The following is a 20,834-nucleotide window of genomic DNA, read 5'->3' as shown; positions in this document are numbered from 1 at the left end:
TTCCCTTTCTAAGGCTCAGTTAAATGAAGCTTAAGCTTCCCTGGGGAAGGTGGAGGAAGTTGTCTTTGATGGAGGAGATGCTTCCTAAGAGAAATAGAAATATGTTCCCAGCTCACTGATGTTAGCTAATCAGCAAGGGCCAGTTTGAGCCTTCACATTTTCAGATCTTTCTTTTTGAAAAACATCAAGTGTTCAATATTCAGAAACCTGCTGCATCTTAAAAGTGTGACCTGAGCCAGCAGGACCAGAGTTCAGAGACAAGGCAGGCACATCTGTGCTGCGATTTCTCAGAGGGCTCCTAGATGCCCATGGAAAGCAAAAGCTTGATTTTCTCTTTTTGCCCTGTGATATTCGTTGGCCTGGCAATTTTCAGAACTATATTTTGGTCTTTGAATCTCTTTCTTTCAGGGTACCCAAGAGATCTGAGCAGAGGAAATAACAGAATGAAACTGTCAAAATTCTGTACAGCCAGGGTCCATCTAGTACAATAGAATATTATGTTTCTGCAAGTCACCAATTCTACTTGCTTTTCTGGAAGGCAAAAACATGCATAAATAGACTCAATTTTGCAGTTTTTTCCCAAAGGGGAAAACCCTGCACGGAAGCAGGTGGCTTGACAAATGATCAGTCTACAGAATTCAGTGTCTTCCCTAGGTAAGGAGTACACAGAAAAACCTAGGCTAACAACATTAATACTCTATGACATTATCAGAAGAATTGACATAAGAAACTTTATATAAATAGTATATAATAGTCTGCTCTAATGACTAAACAACAATTCATGTTCCTTTTAGAATATCAATAAATTGCTAAGTAAATCTGAAAAATACATTCCTTCCAGCCCTCTAACTATAGTGTCCTGTGGTCACTCTGGGTCCCTGTTTCCTTCTCTGCCAATGAGCACTTCTGGGGTCTCTCAAAAGACAAACTCCCACCTCTGTGCCTGTGGAGAGCTGACAGCTGCCCTTGGTTCAGATCATGAGGAAAGAAGCAGGCCCCGGGGCACTGACCACATCAGTAGTCAAGACACCCAATGTGCAATAGACCCAACGGTCACCTTAATGGCCACACTCCATGATGAAGTGCTAAGAAAGTTCTCTAAGACAATGGAAGTCACCTGTGGCCAAGTGGTGTGCGGTGGTAAAACAGAGTTAAAAACCTGCAGCTTGGGGCTTGGGGTCTGTCATTCCTACAGCACGGAGTCCAATTACTTCTCACAGGATAATATCAATAAAATGTGATTTAAATTCCAACCCATCACTACCTCTGGGTAATTTAGGGAAAGGATTAGTCTCTTGATCTTGAATCTCCTTGCTTTAAATTGGAAGGGCCTCTAACATAGAAACAATGTTCCCATAAAATACTTAATATTCAGAGAACATAGCCAAGGCTAAACTTTTTGTTTTAGCTGATGCATTTGAAGAATGGAGCGGTATAGATGTAGGTCTGAGAAAATAAGCACATATTTCTTTTTTTGTTTTCAGACCCTCAGGTAATAGTTGGTATCTCTTTTTAGGTTTACCTCATTTAAAAACAATGTTCTTCCTCAGTAGATGCAGAGATTTGAGAGCAAGGTGGTCTCTAAGCCTCTGCATCAATTAGGAGGAGGAGTTCAACTTGTGGTTGACTATTTGACCAGTTGGTGACACTTCTTCCTTGTAATCTTCCCTGCTTTTCCTGTGAACTCAACTCATAGCAAGAAGCTGATTCAAAGGAATTGAATTTTGACCTAAGTAGCCTGATATGTGAGCAAGATGCAGAAAAAACCTTCAGGACAAAATGGTGCAGAGCCAGGCACCACAGGCGGAGAAGAGCCTCAGCCAGCATGCTCTCTGGTCAAGTACCAGGCTCTTTTCTTTTCCTTGGGCATCCAAAGGTGGGTGCTGAGAGGCCCTCTTGAAACCCTCCACACTCTTCCATTCTTGCTCTGCTCTTATAATTCAATCTATTTTTCATGACTCTAGTAAAGACCTTTGTAGGACACTCTTAAATCTTACCTCTGGTCTTGAATCCCCTCCCGCAAATTTTAGTCCTGCAATTCCAAAGCTTTGTGGGCATCATTAGTCATTTCAAATTCAACATGTTCAGAGCCCAGCTCATCAAAATTAATTGATTGATATTTGTTTATTCATTCATTCATTTGCTTATTAACACTGGGCTAGATACTGGCACAGTTGAGAACAAGGCATTCCTTGATTTTAAGGAGTTTAGACCTGACCCCAAATTGAATCATCAGAATTTATTATTCCAGGAAGATGAGAGTGACCTCCTCCCAATACTCTTGACTCCTCCAAGTCAAGGAAGTTCAAATAGCTGGTTTAAGACTTATTTGCTATTGGTAAGCCCAGGATCCTGACTTGCCAATTCTATCAAAGACATCAAGATTCTCCCAGTCTGTTCAGTTGAGATCTGAGTTGTAATTCCTCACTATGTCTCACCCTCCACGGCCAGTCAGGGAAAAGTCGCTCAGTGTCTTCCTTCTGACCGTCTTTTACACCTGTTACTTCCTTTCCTTTTGGACCCCTCTCAGACCATTCCAGATCAGTGTCACCCTCCCATATACCCCTGATCTTGGCTGCAGAGATGTTCAGTCTCCACGGCCCCTCCTGTACTGGGCGTTTTCCCTGCTTGACCGGTACCACCCACCTCACTCTCTGTCCACCATCCTCCAATTCGACCCACACCTGAGTACCAAGGTAAACTTTCAAGAATCCCCTGAGCCCATTGTGCTCCTGTTCTGAACCCTACAGTGAGTCTCAGGTACCCTCAACATCATCAACCAATCTAGAACACCAACACCAATGGATGCTTTGTGGAGGAGAGGTCTGTGGCCATAGCAAAACAATGCTTGTACTCTGCCACGGGGAAAGTCACTTTCCCTTGAAATACTTTTCCCAAAATTTATTTGTCCAAAATACTCCCTTTTTGTACCACCTCTCAGATCCAGTGTCTCCAGAAAAACATGGTCGGAGGAGATGGGACGTAGACTGAGTCTGGTGGCCAGCACTTCCTCTCCTCTCCTTCCCAGCCAGAAAAACTGTTCTCCTCATTGTTATTTAACCTGACATGAACCTAAGAGTTCCTGTCTTCTTTGTTTTCATAATTTACCCAACTGGAAGCATTCTCTTCCATTTCCATTTAATTAAATCTTACCCTTCCTCCAATATTCAGTTCAGATCTCCCTCCTATAAATCCTTTCCCAAATCTCTCATCTGAGACTAGTGTAGCTTTTATTTACCTCTATCAAAAAAAAGATCTCTCAACAATAAAAAATACATTGTGCTGAGAAACCAGAGAAATAGCAGAATTTTCCCATCAAACATCTTCAAAAATAATTTATGAGGTAAGATTATATAACACTCATGAATCAGAACTGGTATTTATATAAAATGATCAGGATCTTTAAGTCTGGAAAAAAGGGAGATTTAACATCAATAAGTAATTCATTACATCTGACATTGAAATCTTCAGAATAATAGGAGGAAGACAGTAGGAAAATTTCATATCTTCATTTTCATTTAGTAAAAATTGATAAAAACAGCTAATGAATAAATGCTATTACAAGAATAAAAAACTGAATAATGTAGAGAAGAGACAAAAATCATTATAGACACTATAATGACCACTTATGAATATTCAAAGTGAATTTTACCCCTTCCTATTTCTGGCAAGCTTTATTCTACCCAAAATAAACAAGTTAGCTTCATTCATTTAAAAATTACCATTTCTATGTATTACTACTTAAAAAAATATTTTTCTTCCTAATGTGCCTTAAGATACGGGTGCCCAGTTCAGTTCCTATCTGGAATTCAAAAGCACACTGAAGACCAGGCTTTAATATGTATGCATCTCCATCACGAAGCTTTGGGTTATGGGAGGAAGCATGAGGAGAGAAAACTGAGATGATTCAAGACTTTCTACTTCTGACTTGGAAAGGGACAGAACCCACGTGCAGACCTCCTGACATGGCCATCCACTCCCAGAAGGCAACAAGCAACAGGATGAGCAATCGTCAGCCTGGCTCTCCACCAGTGGCTGGGAGGAATCTTGGACTATGTGGACCTCGGCATGTCTGAGATTTCATGACTGGCTGCTCTTCCCAGGCTCTGCCCAGCTCAGCGTTTTGCTTGATTGCTCCAGTAATTCCATCCTGATCTTTTCCATATCTTTGTACTTGACCTATTTTTACTTTTAGTCCTCATTTTGATTTAACCTCTTGCTGGACTGACTCATCATATTGGGAGATCCCTTTGTTCAGCTGAGCCCTGGAGAGTCTTCAACATGACAGAAGATTCAGCCTCAATCCACATCTCCAACCTTATTTCTCTACTTGAACCCTTTGTTTGAGCAAACCTGTCTACCCTTAGAGCCTCAGATGCACACCCACAATGTTGTTCTCCAAAAGTACTGCCCTACCCTGCAAGACCCAGTTCAAGGTTCTTCTCTCAAGAAGCCTTCTCTACTATCTTAGCCAATGACAAGGACTGCAGCCATTGAACTAGTGTACATTCTTATTCTCATCACCAGTGATTCACATGGTGGGTTCCATAAAACATCAGACTTAGATGACATCTTTGAGGCGAACGCTCCCTCTTGAAGATTTATAGCACACATTACCATCCTTGAGACTTTTTTGAAGTCTTATAACAAAGAAACATTTTAAGCAGTATTGAACCTAGTGTTTCTCAAACTTATTTAGCCAAAGAACTTCTTTATCCCGTCATATATTTTAATAACAATTTGGAAATGCGGATATAAGGAAAATGAGTCTCAACAAGTCAGTGACATTTCCCACAGATGAATTTGTTACTCTAAGATGTTTAGTTCTCAGCCCACAGAGTGCCTGGTACAGACCATGCAGTCAATGAGCCTTTATTGAGTGAATTAAGGACAGCATCGTTCTCAATCCTGGTGACTTTGCCCTCCAGGAGACATTTGACAGGTCTGGAGCCAGTTTGGGCTATCCGCTAGCATCTAGCGGGTAAAAGTAAGGAGTGTGATTAAACATTCTCCAATGTACAGGATAAAGAATTATCCACCCACAAATGTCAATAGTGCTGAGGCTGAGAACTCCTGCTCTGTGATCAGGCTAATCTGGGATGAATTTATAACTGTTGACACTAGCTGCTTGGCCTTAAACAAGCTTTGGGATTTCTCCAAGTCTTAATTTCCTTGTCTGTAGACTGAGGTTTCAATGATATACTGTAGGGTTTTTGTAAGATAACATGCATACACATGAGATAAACTACATAATCCATATGAAGCATTCAGCAGTGATTGGTGCCTAGAACATGAGACTTAGGAACATTCTTGCCATAGCCTTCATCCAGTGTCTCATACTGATCAAAAGTCCCTTCAGGCAGAATGTTTACTTTCTCGGAACTCATGACAGGAGGACCTCATCAAAACGGGCCCTGGATTCCCACTTAGGTTTACTGGACAGTCAGGTTTTATTTATGCACTCACCAGGGGCTCGATGGTGAAAACACTGTTAAAATTGAGCATGTGGTCTACTTGAACCGCCCTCCTCTGGTGCTTGAAGGTGTGGGAGATGATGGAAAGACGCTGTCGGAGTGAAGGGTCGAGGATGAATTCTTCCATAAATGCGTCGGTCTCATCTTTTTCCTCTTTGGCCAGGTCATCACAGACCCTAAAGAAAATACAGAAAATGCGAGCTGCAATTTGGTCCTCCCAGGAAGAACTTTATGTAGGGCTCCCCTCCAGTCCCTCATCTGTCACCCTGGGATGGTCCCTCCTTGCCTCAGGTCTGTAAGATAGTGGCTGGATGACCTTTTTCTCAGTCCTCAGACCTTTCAGAGGCTCACTTGGCTCGCCTTTAGTCACTCCCTTCAAGAAGTCCTCCTGGGATTTCTCTCCTTCCCAGTGCCCATTTGTTTACTTCTGAGCCCTCATGTATCTGGACAAATACTTTCCTTTACAAATACTTTTCCTTTTCTAAGCTGCTTTTAAAATATTTAACATCTATCCTGCCTCTCACCCTGCAAGGATGATTGTTTCTGTTAAACTTGTTTAGCTTTACTTACTTCTTAGCTACTAGTTACCTTGGGAATAAATTCTGGAGCCAGCCAGGACCAGGTTTGGATACTGATTTTACGATCTATTTACCAGTTCTGTGACTTGGGGATTTACCCAATTTTCCTAAGCCTTGGTGTCTACCCCTGTAAAATACAGATAATAGGAGCAGAGCTCCTTCGTCAAAGAAATGAGGGTTAAATGCAACGCAGGGTCTGGTGCGGCTCCTGGGGCAAAGCAGATGCTCCATCAATTTTAGTTTTCTCCTTGGCTCCACCATAGGCAAACCACACTGCTCAGCTTAGAAAATGCTCAAGCTACACCTGTAGCCAGCTCCTTTTCTTTCCTTCTAGCTCTTAGTATCCATCATGGTCAGTCAGAAAAGCAACCCCAACCTTCCACTCACCCTCACCACAGGGGTTCTCACCTGTCACCTGAATTCTACAGACTGTAGAATTCTGCAGAACAGAAACCATATTCCCAGCACTGCACTGCTACGACCAGTGGCAGAGACAGATATTTAGTACGTGAGTGTTGAATGGGACCCTGGGGTCACTGAAGTCCTGTCCCAGTCCCAACTCATTTTCTAAATGAATTCATAAAACTATAGGTCCAGTATTGTCAAACAGCCCTGTTTAATAACTTCAGCATTCAGAGTGGTTGCATAGCATAAAGAAGTCAAAGAAATGGGTTCAGTGTGTTCTGATTCCAATCAAGAAAACATTCTGTGCTTCCTCTGTAGAGCCAGGTGGGAAGCAGCGTCAAAGGCAACCAGCAGCAGTCCTTCCATACTGCTGGACACAGCAGGGCAAATTAAGGACAGCTCAGAAAGACAGGAATCCATTCCCTTTTATTTTGCTATTTGATACCTATCTGAGAGACATAATTTACATACCCTTTGAAACAATAAATTCCACTTTCAGGAATAAATCCCAAAGAAACAATCATGACTGTAGACAAGGATATAGCTATAAAGGTGTTCATTAAAGTGCCGGAATAATGCCAAGCAAAATGAACAAATTTGATGTAAGATACTGAAATATTGGTTAAACAGAAATAATGGGAATCATAAACATTATTGTTACTGAATACATGCCAAACTCTTCACATATTTCATGTAATTTAGTACTCATAATTACTATATGAGATAATTACTACAATAATCACCATTCCCATTGTATAGATGTTGAATCTGGGGCTCATAAAGGTTAAGAATTTTGCCTCACATCACACAGCTGAAAGATGGAGCCTGAAGTTCAAACTGACTCTTTAGTAGTTTGAATCCCCTTGTGTTAGTCAATAGCTATACTGCCTCCTGGGCTGCATTTTTATCAATGGAATAGTAAGCCACTGTTAAAATAGTATTAAAGAAGATTATTTAGGAGCTGGGATTGTGGCTCAGTGATAGAGCGCTTGCCTAGCATGTGTGAGGCATTGGGGTTCGATCCTCAGCACCACATAAAAATAAATAAATAAAGATATTGCATCCATCTACAACTAAAAGAATTTTAAAAAAGAAGACTTTTAATAGCAATGTCATAGGCTAGAAATATATTAAAAATGAAAAGCAGGTTATAAAATGTAATGTACAAAGTAATTCCAATTTTGTAATAAAAAAGCCAAATAATAGAAAATAGGGACATATTGCAAAAGAATAGAGACACTAAAATATTCATAGGGTTGTAAGATTGGAATTGACTTTTACCTTCATATTGCTTATCTTTATTTTTTTATATTTTATCAGTTCACAATGTATTTCTTTTTAAAATACAAAAGTCATTTCTAAAATTAAATGTTAACCCCTTTTCAGATTGAAGCACTAGACATCTCCATGATTGCTGCTCTTCTCACGCTATTGGAACACTGGATCCGGAGCAGCCAGCATAAGGTGACAGGGAGGGCAGGGGGATGCAAGATGGCTTCCTCTTTGCTCTCTGACAGAGAATTAGAGCCACAACTAGAGTGTAGAGAGGGGACGTGCAGCAACACCTTCAACTGGCTTGACTCCAACAAGGGTTGCCACATACCTCTGTCTATGGTTTTGCCATCTTGTCTGGCTGATAATCATGGTTTCTTGCACTCATGTGTGGTATTGATGAAGACACTTCCCATCAAGAGCATTAAAAATACCAGCCTTATGTTGCAGTAAAGCTATAAACTTAACTATTTTGCAAAAAAATTGGTGGCCACCAATACCCATAGCTTCAGGTGTCGAGGAGAGGCCTGTCCTTGGACTCTCGTCAATGGAGAATGCTTGTGTCTTGGGTGCAGTAGGGTTGAACCAATAGTATTCCCTCACCTGGATGTGCTTGAGATATGCACCCTGCTTCCTTGCAGCACCCACAAGAGGTGATAACTGGATGTCAGGGCAATTATAAACTAAGAGCCATAGACGTGAGAGCTGGGAAGAATATTCTCAATAGTCTATACTTGGCATGGAAAAAATGAAGCCATTCACCTTCAAATGGATGACGTGAGCCTGGACCAAGAATAACTCTATGATGACTGTTATAAACTGAGGCCTGGAGCTCCCCTTCCTATTTACATTTACATATCAGTTAGATCTTTACATTTTTGTATAATCCTAGGGAAGTGAAGGGGCCTCCAAACACAACTGAGATTGAATTTACTATGAACCAGGAAACAGACAAAGCCCAATTAAAACTGATTAGAGAAACATGCCATTCCCTATTCCTGGATGCTGTGGAATAAATCCATGCTGACCACTTTGTGGGGGCTTCATTCTCAGGGATCTTGTACAGAACAAATCTAGAATTAGAGCCACCTGCTCTTGAAACAATTGCTGTGACCTTGCTGCAGAAATGGGGAGCAAAAACCCCATGCTGAGTCGTGAAATACAGCAAACGTGATGAGAATGAGTGTGAAAGAATCTTGCAGAGTGTTTTAAAATCCCTCAGGACAAGGTTGAGAAAGAAAGGAAGAATGAATGCAGCCTCCATTTCTGAAGAGATTAATTTCTTTGCCAGTGCCAGAAAAACATTGAGAAAGAAAGAGGACAAAAAGGTAATTTTTAAAGGTCCCTATTTCTGACTCCAAAGTTTAAGAAAAAAATAAAGGCAATTCTAAAGCCCAGAACTTCTTTACAGAGAAGGGACATCTCCACTGCCAGAGTCTAGAGCCTAGGAAGAGTCCCATGCCCCCAAGTCTGGACATGTGTCCTAAGGTTTGTACCAACACAATGAGGTGGGTAGAGAGGAAGGTCACTCTTGCTAGTATGGAAATGACAGAAAAGAACAGGCTTCTTTGGGCTGAAATTCTTCCATTGGAGGAAGTGCTATCCAAATCTTTGCTCACCAAGATGCCCATGGACAAGAAACTATACTGGTTAGAAAAGGAGTTGAGGGCGTCCTTTAAAACCACTAGCATGCTCCAAGTGACCTTTGAGCAAGTTTTGGTACCTGTATATGAATGCCTCAGGACAATATTTAAGCCACATGTAGAGCAGTGGAAAGACTCTTGAGTCTCCTCAAAACATCTACACCAAAGTTAGATCTTAGGTCACTGGGGTGCAAGAAAGGGAGAGAGCCTACCGGAAGAGAGAAAATCTTTACCAGTCCTCTGATAGGGAATGAATATCCAGAATATATAAATAACTCAAAAAACTTAATACCAAAGAACAACCCAATCAATAAATAGGCAAAAGAATTAAACAGAATTTTTTTTTAAAAAAAAGCAGCCCAATGATCAATAGGTAAATGAAAAAATGTTCAACCTCTCTAGCATTCAGAGAAATGCAAATCAAAACTACATTAATATTTCATCTCACTCCAGTCAGAATAGCAATGATCAAGAAAACAAACTATAATAAATGCTGATGAGGATGTAGGGGAGAAGGGACATTTATACATTGTTGGTGGGACTGCAAATTAGTACAACCATTTTGGAAAACAATGCTGAGATTCCTCAAAAGAATAGGAACATATCCACCATATGACCCAGCTATTCCACTCCTCAGAATTTATCTAAAAAAACTAAAAACAGCACACTACAGTGACACAGCCACACGTTTATAGCAATGTTTATAGCAGCATGACTCAATAGTCAAACTGTTAAACCAGCCTTGGTGTCCATCAACAGATGAGTGGGTAAAGAAAAAGTGGTATATATACATAAAGGAGTTTGACTCAGCCATAAAGAAGAATGAAATAATGGCATATGTTGATAAATAGATGAAAATGGAGAATATCACGCTAAGTGAAATAAGCCAGACTCAGAAAATAAAGGGTCAAATGTTTCCTCTCATATGTGGAAGCTAGAGCAAAGTAAGGGGGGGCAAAGGTGGAGGGGGAATTGAATGTTATAAGGACAGAGGAAAGATCAGTGGAGTAGAAGGAGATTGATGAGGAAAAAGGAATATTCAGAATTTAGCAGATAAATGGGAAATAAATGGGAAAGGGGAGGAAATGAGAAATGAATTTGACAAAACTACACCAGGTACATGTATAAATATGCCACAGTGAATTTTACATATTTTTTTTCTAAAAATAAATAGATAAATAAAGAGAAGGGAAACCAGTAGAGTAGAAGAAGGGAAATAGGGAAAGGGAAAAGGAGAGGGAAAGAGGGAGGGCACCAGGGACTGAAAGGGAGCACATTAAATTATTATTAAGTATTATTATGTCAAAATGATTATGTACAACTATAATGTACTGATAAAAGCATTAAAAATACTTCTTAGACCTTGGCATGGCATCAGTCACATACTATACACACAGTCAAACATGGTTGAAATTAAAGCCGGCTTTCTTTCTTAAAAGGTACACTCATTCTCCCCAGAAGCCTATGGCCACAGGACAAGCATGCTATTACAACACTACTTTTTACTGCTTCTTCTCTCTCCCTTTTTTTTTGGTTTTCTTTTTCTTTATTTTAATTTGTTCTAATTAGTTATGCATGACAGCAGGATACATTTTGATTCATCATATAAAAATAGAGCACGACTTTTCATTTCTCTGGTTGAACATGATGTAGAGTTACACCGTTTGTGCAGTCATATGTGTGTCCAAGCCCCATGCCCCCTCCCTTCCCCTCACACCTCTCTGTCTCTTTCTTGATTTGTACCCACTGTCCCACTTCATCTTTAAATATGTTTGGGCCATTCTGATTGCTGATGAAAGCAGCAAATGAGCAGTTTCCTCTTGATTTTTAAACCACTGACATTTCTACACCATTAAGCCAAATGAAGTTTTTAGGCAGGAAAGGCAGTTTTCTTTTCTCATATTTTAAAGATGGCACAGTGGCGATTCTGTGATTAAAGTTCTTTGTTTGAATGACAAAGCTTCTGGCCCACTGTGTCCTGTCATTGTCACAGCTCCTCTGATTCAATTAGGGACAGCACACTGGGGGATTTCTGCCTGGTTTCCATGGACCTAAGACTTTTATTTTTATCCCATACTAACTTGGTTTTAAACAAAGCTTTGAAGATTCCTAGGGCTAATCTCTAATGAAAAATGGAGAGGCAAATAAAAAAAGGCTGAAATAAATTCTGATGAAAGCTGCACAAGTGTTAATTCTGAGAGGTTGGAAGGAGATAAAAATGAAAATGCAGTCTCAAAGAGGCAAAGATGCATTCAGGAAAAAGAAATATTCAAAATTTAGCAGTGATGAGATTAGTCAAAGCAGTTCGGTTGTACACTGAATTAACAATCTCCGCTGCACAAAGTATCATTTTTTAAAAGCAGAATATTAAGGAGACCAACAAGAAACCATTATTAAATGATATGATTTGCAGGGATTGAGCAATGATACTAAAACAAAGAATATCAAAGCTATTATATCTAAGCCCTTCTTCTGCCTCAATCTTAGGGTTTTGAAGAGGAATTTCAGACAAGTGCAATAGTTTTGAAAAAAGAGTGAAGAATGATATATTTGGTCTATAAAATCTATGCATTTCATCACCACTGAATTATTACTAGGTGAAGGTTAGTTGAGAATGGACAATATTCTGTTCCACATAGCTCAGCTCAGATTCTTTAAATGAGCAGCTCCAGAACATCATCGTACTCTGGAACCAATTTATAAAACTTGGCATTGCTTGAGTTGGTGAGGAACTTTCCACAAAAGTCACTGATTTTTCAGGACTGAGTTTTACATCCACCCGCCCCCCCCCAACTGCTGCTTACAGTGAATTTTGCTACACACCTATACTTTTCTTTGTCCTCCTCTTCCTGGGTGGCAAACGCCTTCCACTGGAAATGGGCAATAATGTTACTGCGGTTGTGGATGGTCACAGTCCTCTGATTGGCCAGAGATATGTAGGTTTTCTCAATGATCAAGGAGTTTTTGTCCAGCCTTATATTCATGTCTACGGCAGCTCCATAGAGAGACACGTATACCCTTTCACCTAGGATTAACAAAACACAAACACACTCTAAGATTTATTCTAGAATAAGACTACTAGCCTTCACCTTTTTTTGAAGCTAAAGTCAGGAGACATAGCACAAGCACTAGACACTGCTCATACATCCCCACCCAACTCCATCAGCCCAGAGAACAGATGTGATCAGAAAATACAAACACTGTGCTTGGTGCAGTTAGAGAAAATCGAACCATCATTCTTGGTTATTGTAAGAAATAGATAAAACATGAATTGTTGCCCTGGGTGTTCCAAGACATTTTCTTTTTCGTAAACGGTTTTCAATCTTTCAACCTGACCAGGAGGGCAACTGGGTTCCAGAATTATAATCAGATGCCTCATCTTTAGCTCAGGTGTGAGCTGGCTTTCTGGCTCTAAAGGGATCACACCAAGCACACCTGGGAAGAGCTGCTCTGCATGAGAGGTTTAAAATGCAATCAAGAACAGGGTCAGGAAAGAAGAGTTCGTAACTTCAGAAACAACAACAACAACAACAAAAAAATGAATATTTAAGAGGAATCTCCTCCCTAAGCAACAACAATGAAAACTAAATACACACATAAAAACACACACACATACCCTTGCCATATCTGGTATTGGTTATGTAGAAAATAAAAATTAACAACAGCTACATTTAAAATTATTAATTTTTAAGTATTATATCCCCTTTATTCAGCACAGCAGTAAGTCTCTGACTTCATTCACCTGGATTCTAAGTATAGGTTAGTATCTATAAACTAGTATCTAAGTATAGGTTAGTATCTATAAACTACACTCTGTTTGACCTCTGCAATGTGATAGCAAGTACATCACTCTATGTCAAATAGAAAAAGGAATAAAGTACTGTGAATGATCTGTTGGTCTCTGCTGCTAAAGTTTTAATTCAAACTAGAAATCATGTTACTTGGACCTTCACTTTCAGCAAACATTTCTGCTTTGTTTATTATGGTATAAACCAAATGCCTGTTTAGTGGCCCTTTGTGCATTCTAAAGTTCTTTAGACTCTATCACTTTGGATAAGGCAAAACTTACCCCAAGGTTTAAAGAAAAAGAAAGCATCAAGGCTTTGATGCTAAATTTTTTTAAAAATTTCTATTTCTTATTATTATTTAAAATTTTTATTTCTAAAAATTTTATATGAATTCTAAATTTCAGATATTACAGAGCACAGACAGTGAAACAAAAATGCTTTTTTCCCCTTCATTCGACCTCAGGTATACTGTTTAGAGGTAAAAGCTCTCAATATTTCATGCACATCCTTCCCCCACAAATGTTTAAACTTTTTAATGAGTAAAATTTAATGATCTTATAACTGAAAACTCATTGTTACTTTAATTTGCATACTATTAATTATGGATGCTATTGAATACCTTTTTCATAAAATAAATGACTTGAGCTGAAAAAAGACCCTCCCCAAATGAAGGGACACTCAAAGGGCTATGCCTTCAAGAGTGAATTGGAAGTAGATTAGCCCTAAATATCAGAGTTAACTATTGTGCAGGAATTGCCTATATATTGCAGAGAACTTCAAGCTCTGAGTTTGGCAGTAATTGACTAGTTTTTACCCGAAATACTTGGAAGAAGAAACCGATTTCTCTTCAGAGGGTGATATTTGCACCCTATGTTTCAAAATCATCAACATTCTTTTTTAAATCAGCCAGCCAAACATAATGAGACATGCAAAGAATTAAAACAACATGTGTTAGAATCAGTGACACAAGAAGAACAGAAATAGGCTCACAGAGAACCAGATACCCAAAGTCAGCAGCTATAGACCATGCACTTGTTGTTATGCTGAATGTGTTTGAAGAAACAGTTGGATGCACTTGAAGCTATATCCAGAGAACAGGAAATCAAAAACTAAAAAATTCGAAAAGAACCATGACTTATAGGAAAAAAACAAAAAATTCTAAACTTAAAAAAAGAAAAACTACAAAGGAAAAGAAAAATTTAAAGGCAGACTTAATATGAGAATTTTATTAGTCTTAATGAAAAAATAGTGAAATGGAAAATGGTTCAAAAAACATAAAAGGAAATATGAAGAAATAAAAACATGGAAAATACACATGAATGGGTAAGAGATAAGGAAGATGACATAGGAATGTCTAAAAAGTACTTAAGTGGAAACTAAGAAGGAGAGGGGAAAGATAATGAAGCAAAGGCAATATTTCAGATGACTAAGAATTTTTTAGAATCAACTAAAAACATCAATCCAGAATTCAAGAGGCCAAATGAAAATCAATGGGATAAATTTTTAATTCATAAAGAACAAAATCATGGCATTTGCAGGTAAATGGATGGCATTGGAGAAGATAATGCTAAGTTAAGTTAGCCAATCCCCAAGAAACAAATGCCGAATGTTTTCTCTGATATAAGGAGGTTGACTCATAATGGAGTAGAGAGGGAGAGCACAGGAGGAATAGATAAATCAGAGCATAGTGGGGTAGGAGAGCATGGGAGGATTAGATGAATTCTAGAGAGGGAAGAGGGGTGGGAGGGAAAGGAAGGGGGCAGGGGATTAGCAAGGATGGTGGAATGTGATGGACATCATTATACAAAGTACATGTATGAAGACTTGAATTGGATCTCAACATACTTTATATACAGAGATAGGAAAAATTGTGGTATATATGTGTATTAAGAATTAAGAATTGTTGTGAGGGGAATGGGAAAATAAACAAGGAGAGAAATGAATTATAGTAGATGGGGTAGAGAGAGAAGATGGGAGGGAAGGGGAGGGGGGATAGTAGGGGATAGGAAAGGTAGCAGAATACAACAGTCACTAATAGGGCAGTATGTAAAAATGTGGATGTGTAACCGAGGTGATTCTGCAATCTGTATTTGGGGTAAAAATGGGAGTTCATAACCCACTTGAATCTAATGTATGAAATATGATATGTCAAGAGCTTTGTAATGTTTTGAACAACCAATAAAAAACATGAAAAAAAATAAAAAAATAAACAGAAAGATTCAACAAAAAAAGAATTGTAATGCAAAAACAGTACATGTACTTAGAAGAGAGAACATCAGACAATGAAGACAAAGTATTTCAACTGGAAAAGAACATAGACAGCTCAGCAAGTCTGCTAAGAAACCATGAGCAGAACATCCAAGAATTATGGGACAATATCAAAAGACCAAATTTAAGAGTCATTGGGATACAGGAAGGCACAGAGCTCCATTCCAAAGGAATAAACAGTCTATTCAGTGAAATAATACGAGAAAACTTCCCAGAATTGAAGATTGAGACAGAATCCCAAATCCTAGAAGCCTACAGGACGCCGAATGTGCAAAATCATAAGAGATCCACACCTAGACACATTATAATGAAGATGTCCAACATACAGAATAAGGAGAGAATTTTAAAAGCTGCAAGAGAAAGAAAGCAGATTACATTTAGGGGTAAACCAATCAGGATAACAGCTGATCTCTCAACACAGACTCTGAAAGCTAGAAGATCCTGGAATAACATATTTCAAACACTGAAAGACAATGGGCTCCAACCAAGAATCGTGTATCCGGCGAAATTAAGCTTCAGGTTAGAAGATGAAATTAAAACCTTCCACAATAAACAAAAGTTAAAAGAATTCGCAGCTAGAAAACCATCTCTTCAAAAAATCCTTGGCAAAACATTACAGGAAGAGGAAATGGAAAACAACATTGAAAACCAACAATGGGAGGTAGGACAGTAAAGGGGGGAAAGTAGTCAAAGAGGATAACAAATCAGGTTTAGTAACATCAATAAACAAATATGGATAGAAGAACAAACCATATCTCAATAATAACCCTAAATGTTAATGGCTTAAACTCACCAATTAAGAGACATAGGCTAGTAGAATGGATCAAAAAACAAGACCCAACAATATGCTGTCTACAGGAGACGCATTTGATAGGAAAAGATATACATAGACTGAAGGTGAAAGGTTGGGAAAAATCATATCACTCATATGGACCTCGGAAACAAGCAGGAGTGTCCATACTCATATCTAATAAAATAGATTTCAAGCCAAAGCTAATCAAAAGGGATATAGAAGGACACTTCATACTGCTCAAGGGAACCATACACCAACAAGACATAACAATCATAAATATATATGCCCCAAATAATGGTGCAGCTGTATTCATCAAGCAAACTCTTCTCAAGTTCAAGAGTCTAATAGACCAACATACAATAATCATGGGAGACTTCAACACACCTCTCTCACCACTGGACAGATCTTCCAAACAAAAGTTAAATAAGGAAACTATAGAACTCAATAACACAATTAACAACCTAGACTTAATTGACATATACAGACTATACCACCCAACATCAAGTAGCTACACTTTTTTCTCAGCAGCACATGGAACCTTCTCAAAAATAGACCATATACTATGTCACAGGGCAACTCTTAGACAATACAAAGGGGTAGAGATAATACCATGCATCTTATCTGATCATAATGGAATGAAACTGAAAATCAATGATAAAAGAAGAAAGGAAAAAGCAAGCATCACCTGGAGAATGAACAATAGGTTGCTGAGTGATCAATGGGTTTTAGAAGACATCAAGGAGGAAATTAAAAAATTCCTAGAGTTAAATGAAAACACAGACACAACATATCGGAATCTATGGGACACATTGAAAGCAGTTCTAAGAGGAAAATTCATTGCTTGGAGTTCATTCCTCAAAAAAAGAAAAAACCAACAAATAAATGATCTCATACTTCATCTCAAAATACTAGAAAAAGAAGAGCAAAACAACAGCAAAAGAAGTAGAAGGCAAGAAATAATTAAAATCAGAGCTGAAATTAATGAAATTGAAACAAAAGAAACAATTGAAAAAATTGACAAAACTAAAAGCTGGTTCTTTGAAAAAATAAATAAAATTGACAGACCCTTAGCCATGCTAACGAAGAGAAGAAGAGAGAGAACCCAAATTACTAGCATACGGGATGAAAAAGACAATATCACAACAGACACTTCAGAAATACAGAAGATAATCAGAAATTACTTTGAATCCTTATACTCCAATAAAATAGAAGATAGTGAAGGCATAGATAAATTCCTTGAGTCCTATGATCTGCCCAGATTGAGCCAGGAGGATATAGACAACCTAAACAGACCAATAACAATAGAGGAAATAGAAGAAACCATCAAAAGACTACCAACTAAGAAAAGCCCAGGACCGGATGGGTATACAGCAGAGTTTTACAAAACCTTTAAAGAGGAACTAACACCAATACTTTTCAAGCTATTTCAGGAAATAGAAAAAGAGGGAGAACTTCCAAATTCATTCTACGAGGCCAACATCACCCTGATTCCGAAACCAGACAAAGACACATCAAAGAAGGAAAACTACAGACCAATATCTCTAATGAACCTTGACGCAAAAATCCTCAATAAAATTCTGGCGAATCGGATTCAAATACATATCAAAAAAATTATACATCATGATCAAGTAGGATTCATCCCTGGGATGCAAGGCTGGTTTAATATACGGAAATCAATAAATGTTATTCACCACATCAATAGACTTAAAAATAAGAACCATATGATCATCTCAATAGATGCAGAAAAAGCATTTGACAAAGTACAGCATCCCTTTATGTTCAAAACGCTAGAAAAATTAGGGATAACAGGATCATACCTCAACATTGTAAAAGCAATATATGATAAGCCACAGGCCAGCATCATTCTGAATGGAGAAAAATTGAAGGCATTCCCTCTAAGATCTGGTACAAGACAGGGATGCCCTCTCTCACCACTTCTGTTCAACATAGTCCTCGAAACACTGGCCAGAGCAATTAGACAGTCAAAAGAAATTAAAGGCATAAAAATAGGAAAAGAAGAACTTAAATTATCACTATTTGCAGATGATATGATTCTATACCTAGCAGACCCAAAAGGGTCTACAAAGAAGCTATTAGAGCTAATAAATGAATTCAGCAAAGTGGCAGGATATAAGATCAACACGCATAAATCAAAGGCGTTCCTGTATATGAGCGACAAATCCTCTGAAACGGAAATGAGGACAACTACTCCATTCACAATATCCCCCCAAAAAATAAAATACTTGGGAATCAACCTAACAAAAGAGGTGAAAGATTTATACAATGAAAATTACAGAACCCTAAAGAAAGACATAGAAGAAGACCTTAGAAGATGGAAAAACATACCCTGCTCATGGATAGGCAGAACTAACATCATCAAAATGGCGATATTACCAAAAGTTCTCTATAAGTTCAATGCAATGCCAATCAAAATCCCAACAGCATATCTTGTAGAAATAGATAAAAGAATCATGAAATTCATATGGAATAATAAAAGACCCAGAATAGCAAAAACAATACTAAGCAGGAAGTGTGAATCAGGCGGTATAGCGATACCAGACTTCAAACTATACTACAGAGCAATAGTAACAAAAACAGCATGGTACTGGTACCAAAACAGGCGGGTGGACCAATGGTACAGAATAGAGGACACAGCAACCAATCCACAAAACTACAACTATCTTATTTTTGATAAAGGGGCTAAAAGCATGCAATGGAGGAAGGATAGCATCTTCAACAAATGGTGCTGGGAAAACTGGAAATCCATTTGCACCAAAATGAATCTGAATCCCTATCTCTCGCCGTGCACAAAAGTTAACTCAAAATGGATCAAGGAGCTTGATATTAAATCAGAGACACGGCATCTGATAGAAGAAAAAGTTGGTTATGATCTACACGCTGTGGGATCGGGCTCCAAATTCCTCAATAGGACACCCATAGCGCTAGAGTTAACAAATAGAATCAACAAATGGGACTTACTCAAACTAAAAAGTTTTTTCTCAGCAAAAGAAACAATAAGAGAGATAAATAGGGAGCCTACATCCTGGGAACAAATCTTTACTCCACACACTTCAGATAGAGCCCTAATAACCAGAATATACAAAGAACTCAAAAAATTAGACAATAAGATAACAAATAACCCAATCAATAAATGGGCCAAGGACCTGAACAGACACTTCTCAGAGGAGGACATACAATCAATCAACAAGTACATGAAAAAATGCTCACCATCGCTAGCAGTCAGAGAAATGCAAATCAAAACTACCCTAAGATACCATCTCACTCCAGTAAGACTGGCAGCCATTAGGAAGTCAAACAACAATAAGTGCTGGAGAGGATGCGGGGAAAAGGGCACTCTTGTTCATTGCTGGTGGGACTGCAAATTGGTGCAGCCAATTTGGAAAGCAGTATGGAGATTTCTCGGAAAGCTGGGAATGGAACCACCATTTGACCCAGCTATTCCCCTTCTCGGTCTATTCCCTAAAGCCCTAACAAGAGCATGCTACAGGGACACTGCTACATCGATGTTCATAGCAGCTCAATTCACGATAGCAAGACTGTGGAACCAGCCTAGATGCCCTTCAATAGATGAATGGATAAAAAAAATGTGGCATTTATACACTATGGAGTATTACTCTGCATTAAAAAATGACAAAATTATAGAATTTGGAGGGAAATGGATGGCATTAGAGCAGATTATGCTAAGTGAAGCTAGTCAATCTTTAAAAAACAAATACCAAATGACTCCTTTGATATAAGGGGTGTAAACAAGGACAGGGTAGGGACGAAGAGCTTGAGAAGAATATTTACAGTAAACAGGGATGAGAGGTGGGAGGGAAAGGGAGTGAGAAGGGAAATTGCATGGAAATGGAAGGCGATCCTCAGGGTTATACAAAATGTCATATAAGAGGTAAGGAGGGGTAAGTCAAGAGAATACAAATGGAAGACATGATTTACAGTAGAAGGGGTAGAGAGAGAAAAGGGGAGGGGAGGGGAGGGGAGGGGAGGGGGGATAGTAGACAATAGGACAGACAGCAGAATACATCAGACACTAGAAAGGCAATATGTCAATCAATGGAAGGGTAACTGATGTGATACAGCAATTTGTATACGGGGTAAAAGCGGGAGTTCATAATCCACTTGAATCAAACCGTGTAATATGATGTATTAAGAACTATGTAATGTTATGAACGACCAATAAAAAAAAAATAAATAAATAAAATAAAATAAAACTGAAAAAAAAAAAAAAAAAAAGAGAGAGAGAGACAGACAGAGACAGAAAAAAAAAAAAAAAAAAAAAAAAAAAAAAACAGTACATGTATAAAGACATAAAATGGCATGTGCATATTTTATATACAGAGATACGAAAAATTGTGCTCTATATGTGTAATAAGAATCGTAATGCATTCCACTGCTGTTGAGTATTTAAAAAATAAATAAAAGATTTAAAAAATTAGTTCATACCTAAATATACTGCAGTAAAACTAGATAAAAGCAAAGACAAAGAAAATCTTGAAAGCAGCAGAGAAAAGAGACAAATTATCTTGAAAGGATCCACAGTTGGAATTACTTCTGACTTTTCAACTTAAACAATGAAAACTAAAACAACAGAA

The 20,834-nt window shown here is 38.4% G+C and overlaps 1 protein-coding gene across 1 annotated transcript in view; it reads right to left on the bottom strand.

Moving 5' to 3' along the window:
* Hydin (HYDIN axonemal central pair apparatus protein) overlaps positions 1-20,834 on the bottom strand; it is a 319,191-nt gene that overhangs the window by 250,691 nt on the left and 47,666 nt on the right. The window contains exons 7-8 of the mRNA XM_026399248.2: positions 12,196-12,397; positions 5,467-5,650 (exon numbers count right to left, since the gene is read on the bottom strand). Of these exons, the coding sequence (XP_026255033.2) occupies positions 5,467-5,650; positions 12,196-12,397 (386 nt within the window). The remainder of the gene's footprint in view (positions 1-5,466; positions 5,651-12,195; positions 12,398-20,834) is intronic.

The sequence above is a fragment of the Urocitellus parryii genome, chromosome 15 (assembly GCF_045843805.1).
Source record: "Urocitellus parryii isolate mUroPar1 chromosome 15, mUroPar1.hap1, whole genome shotgun sequence".
Taxonomy (NCBI): Eukaryota; Metazoa; Chordata; class Mammalia; order Rodentia; family Sciuridae; genus Urocitellus; species Urocitellus parryii.
This window is presented reverse-complemented; position numbering and strand designations above follow the sequence as displayed.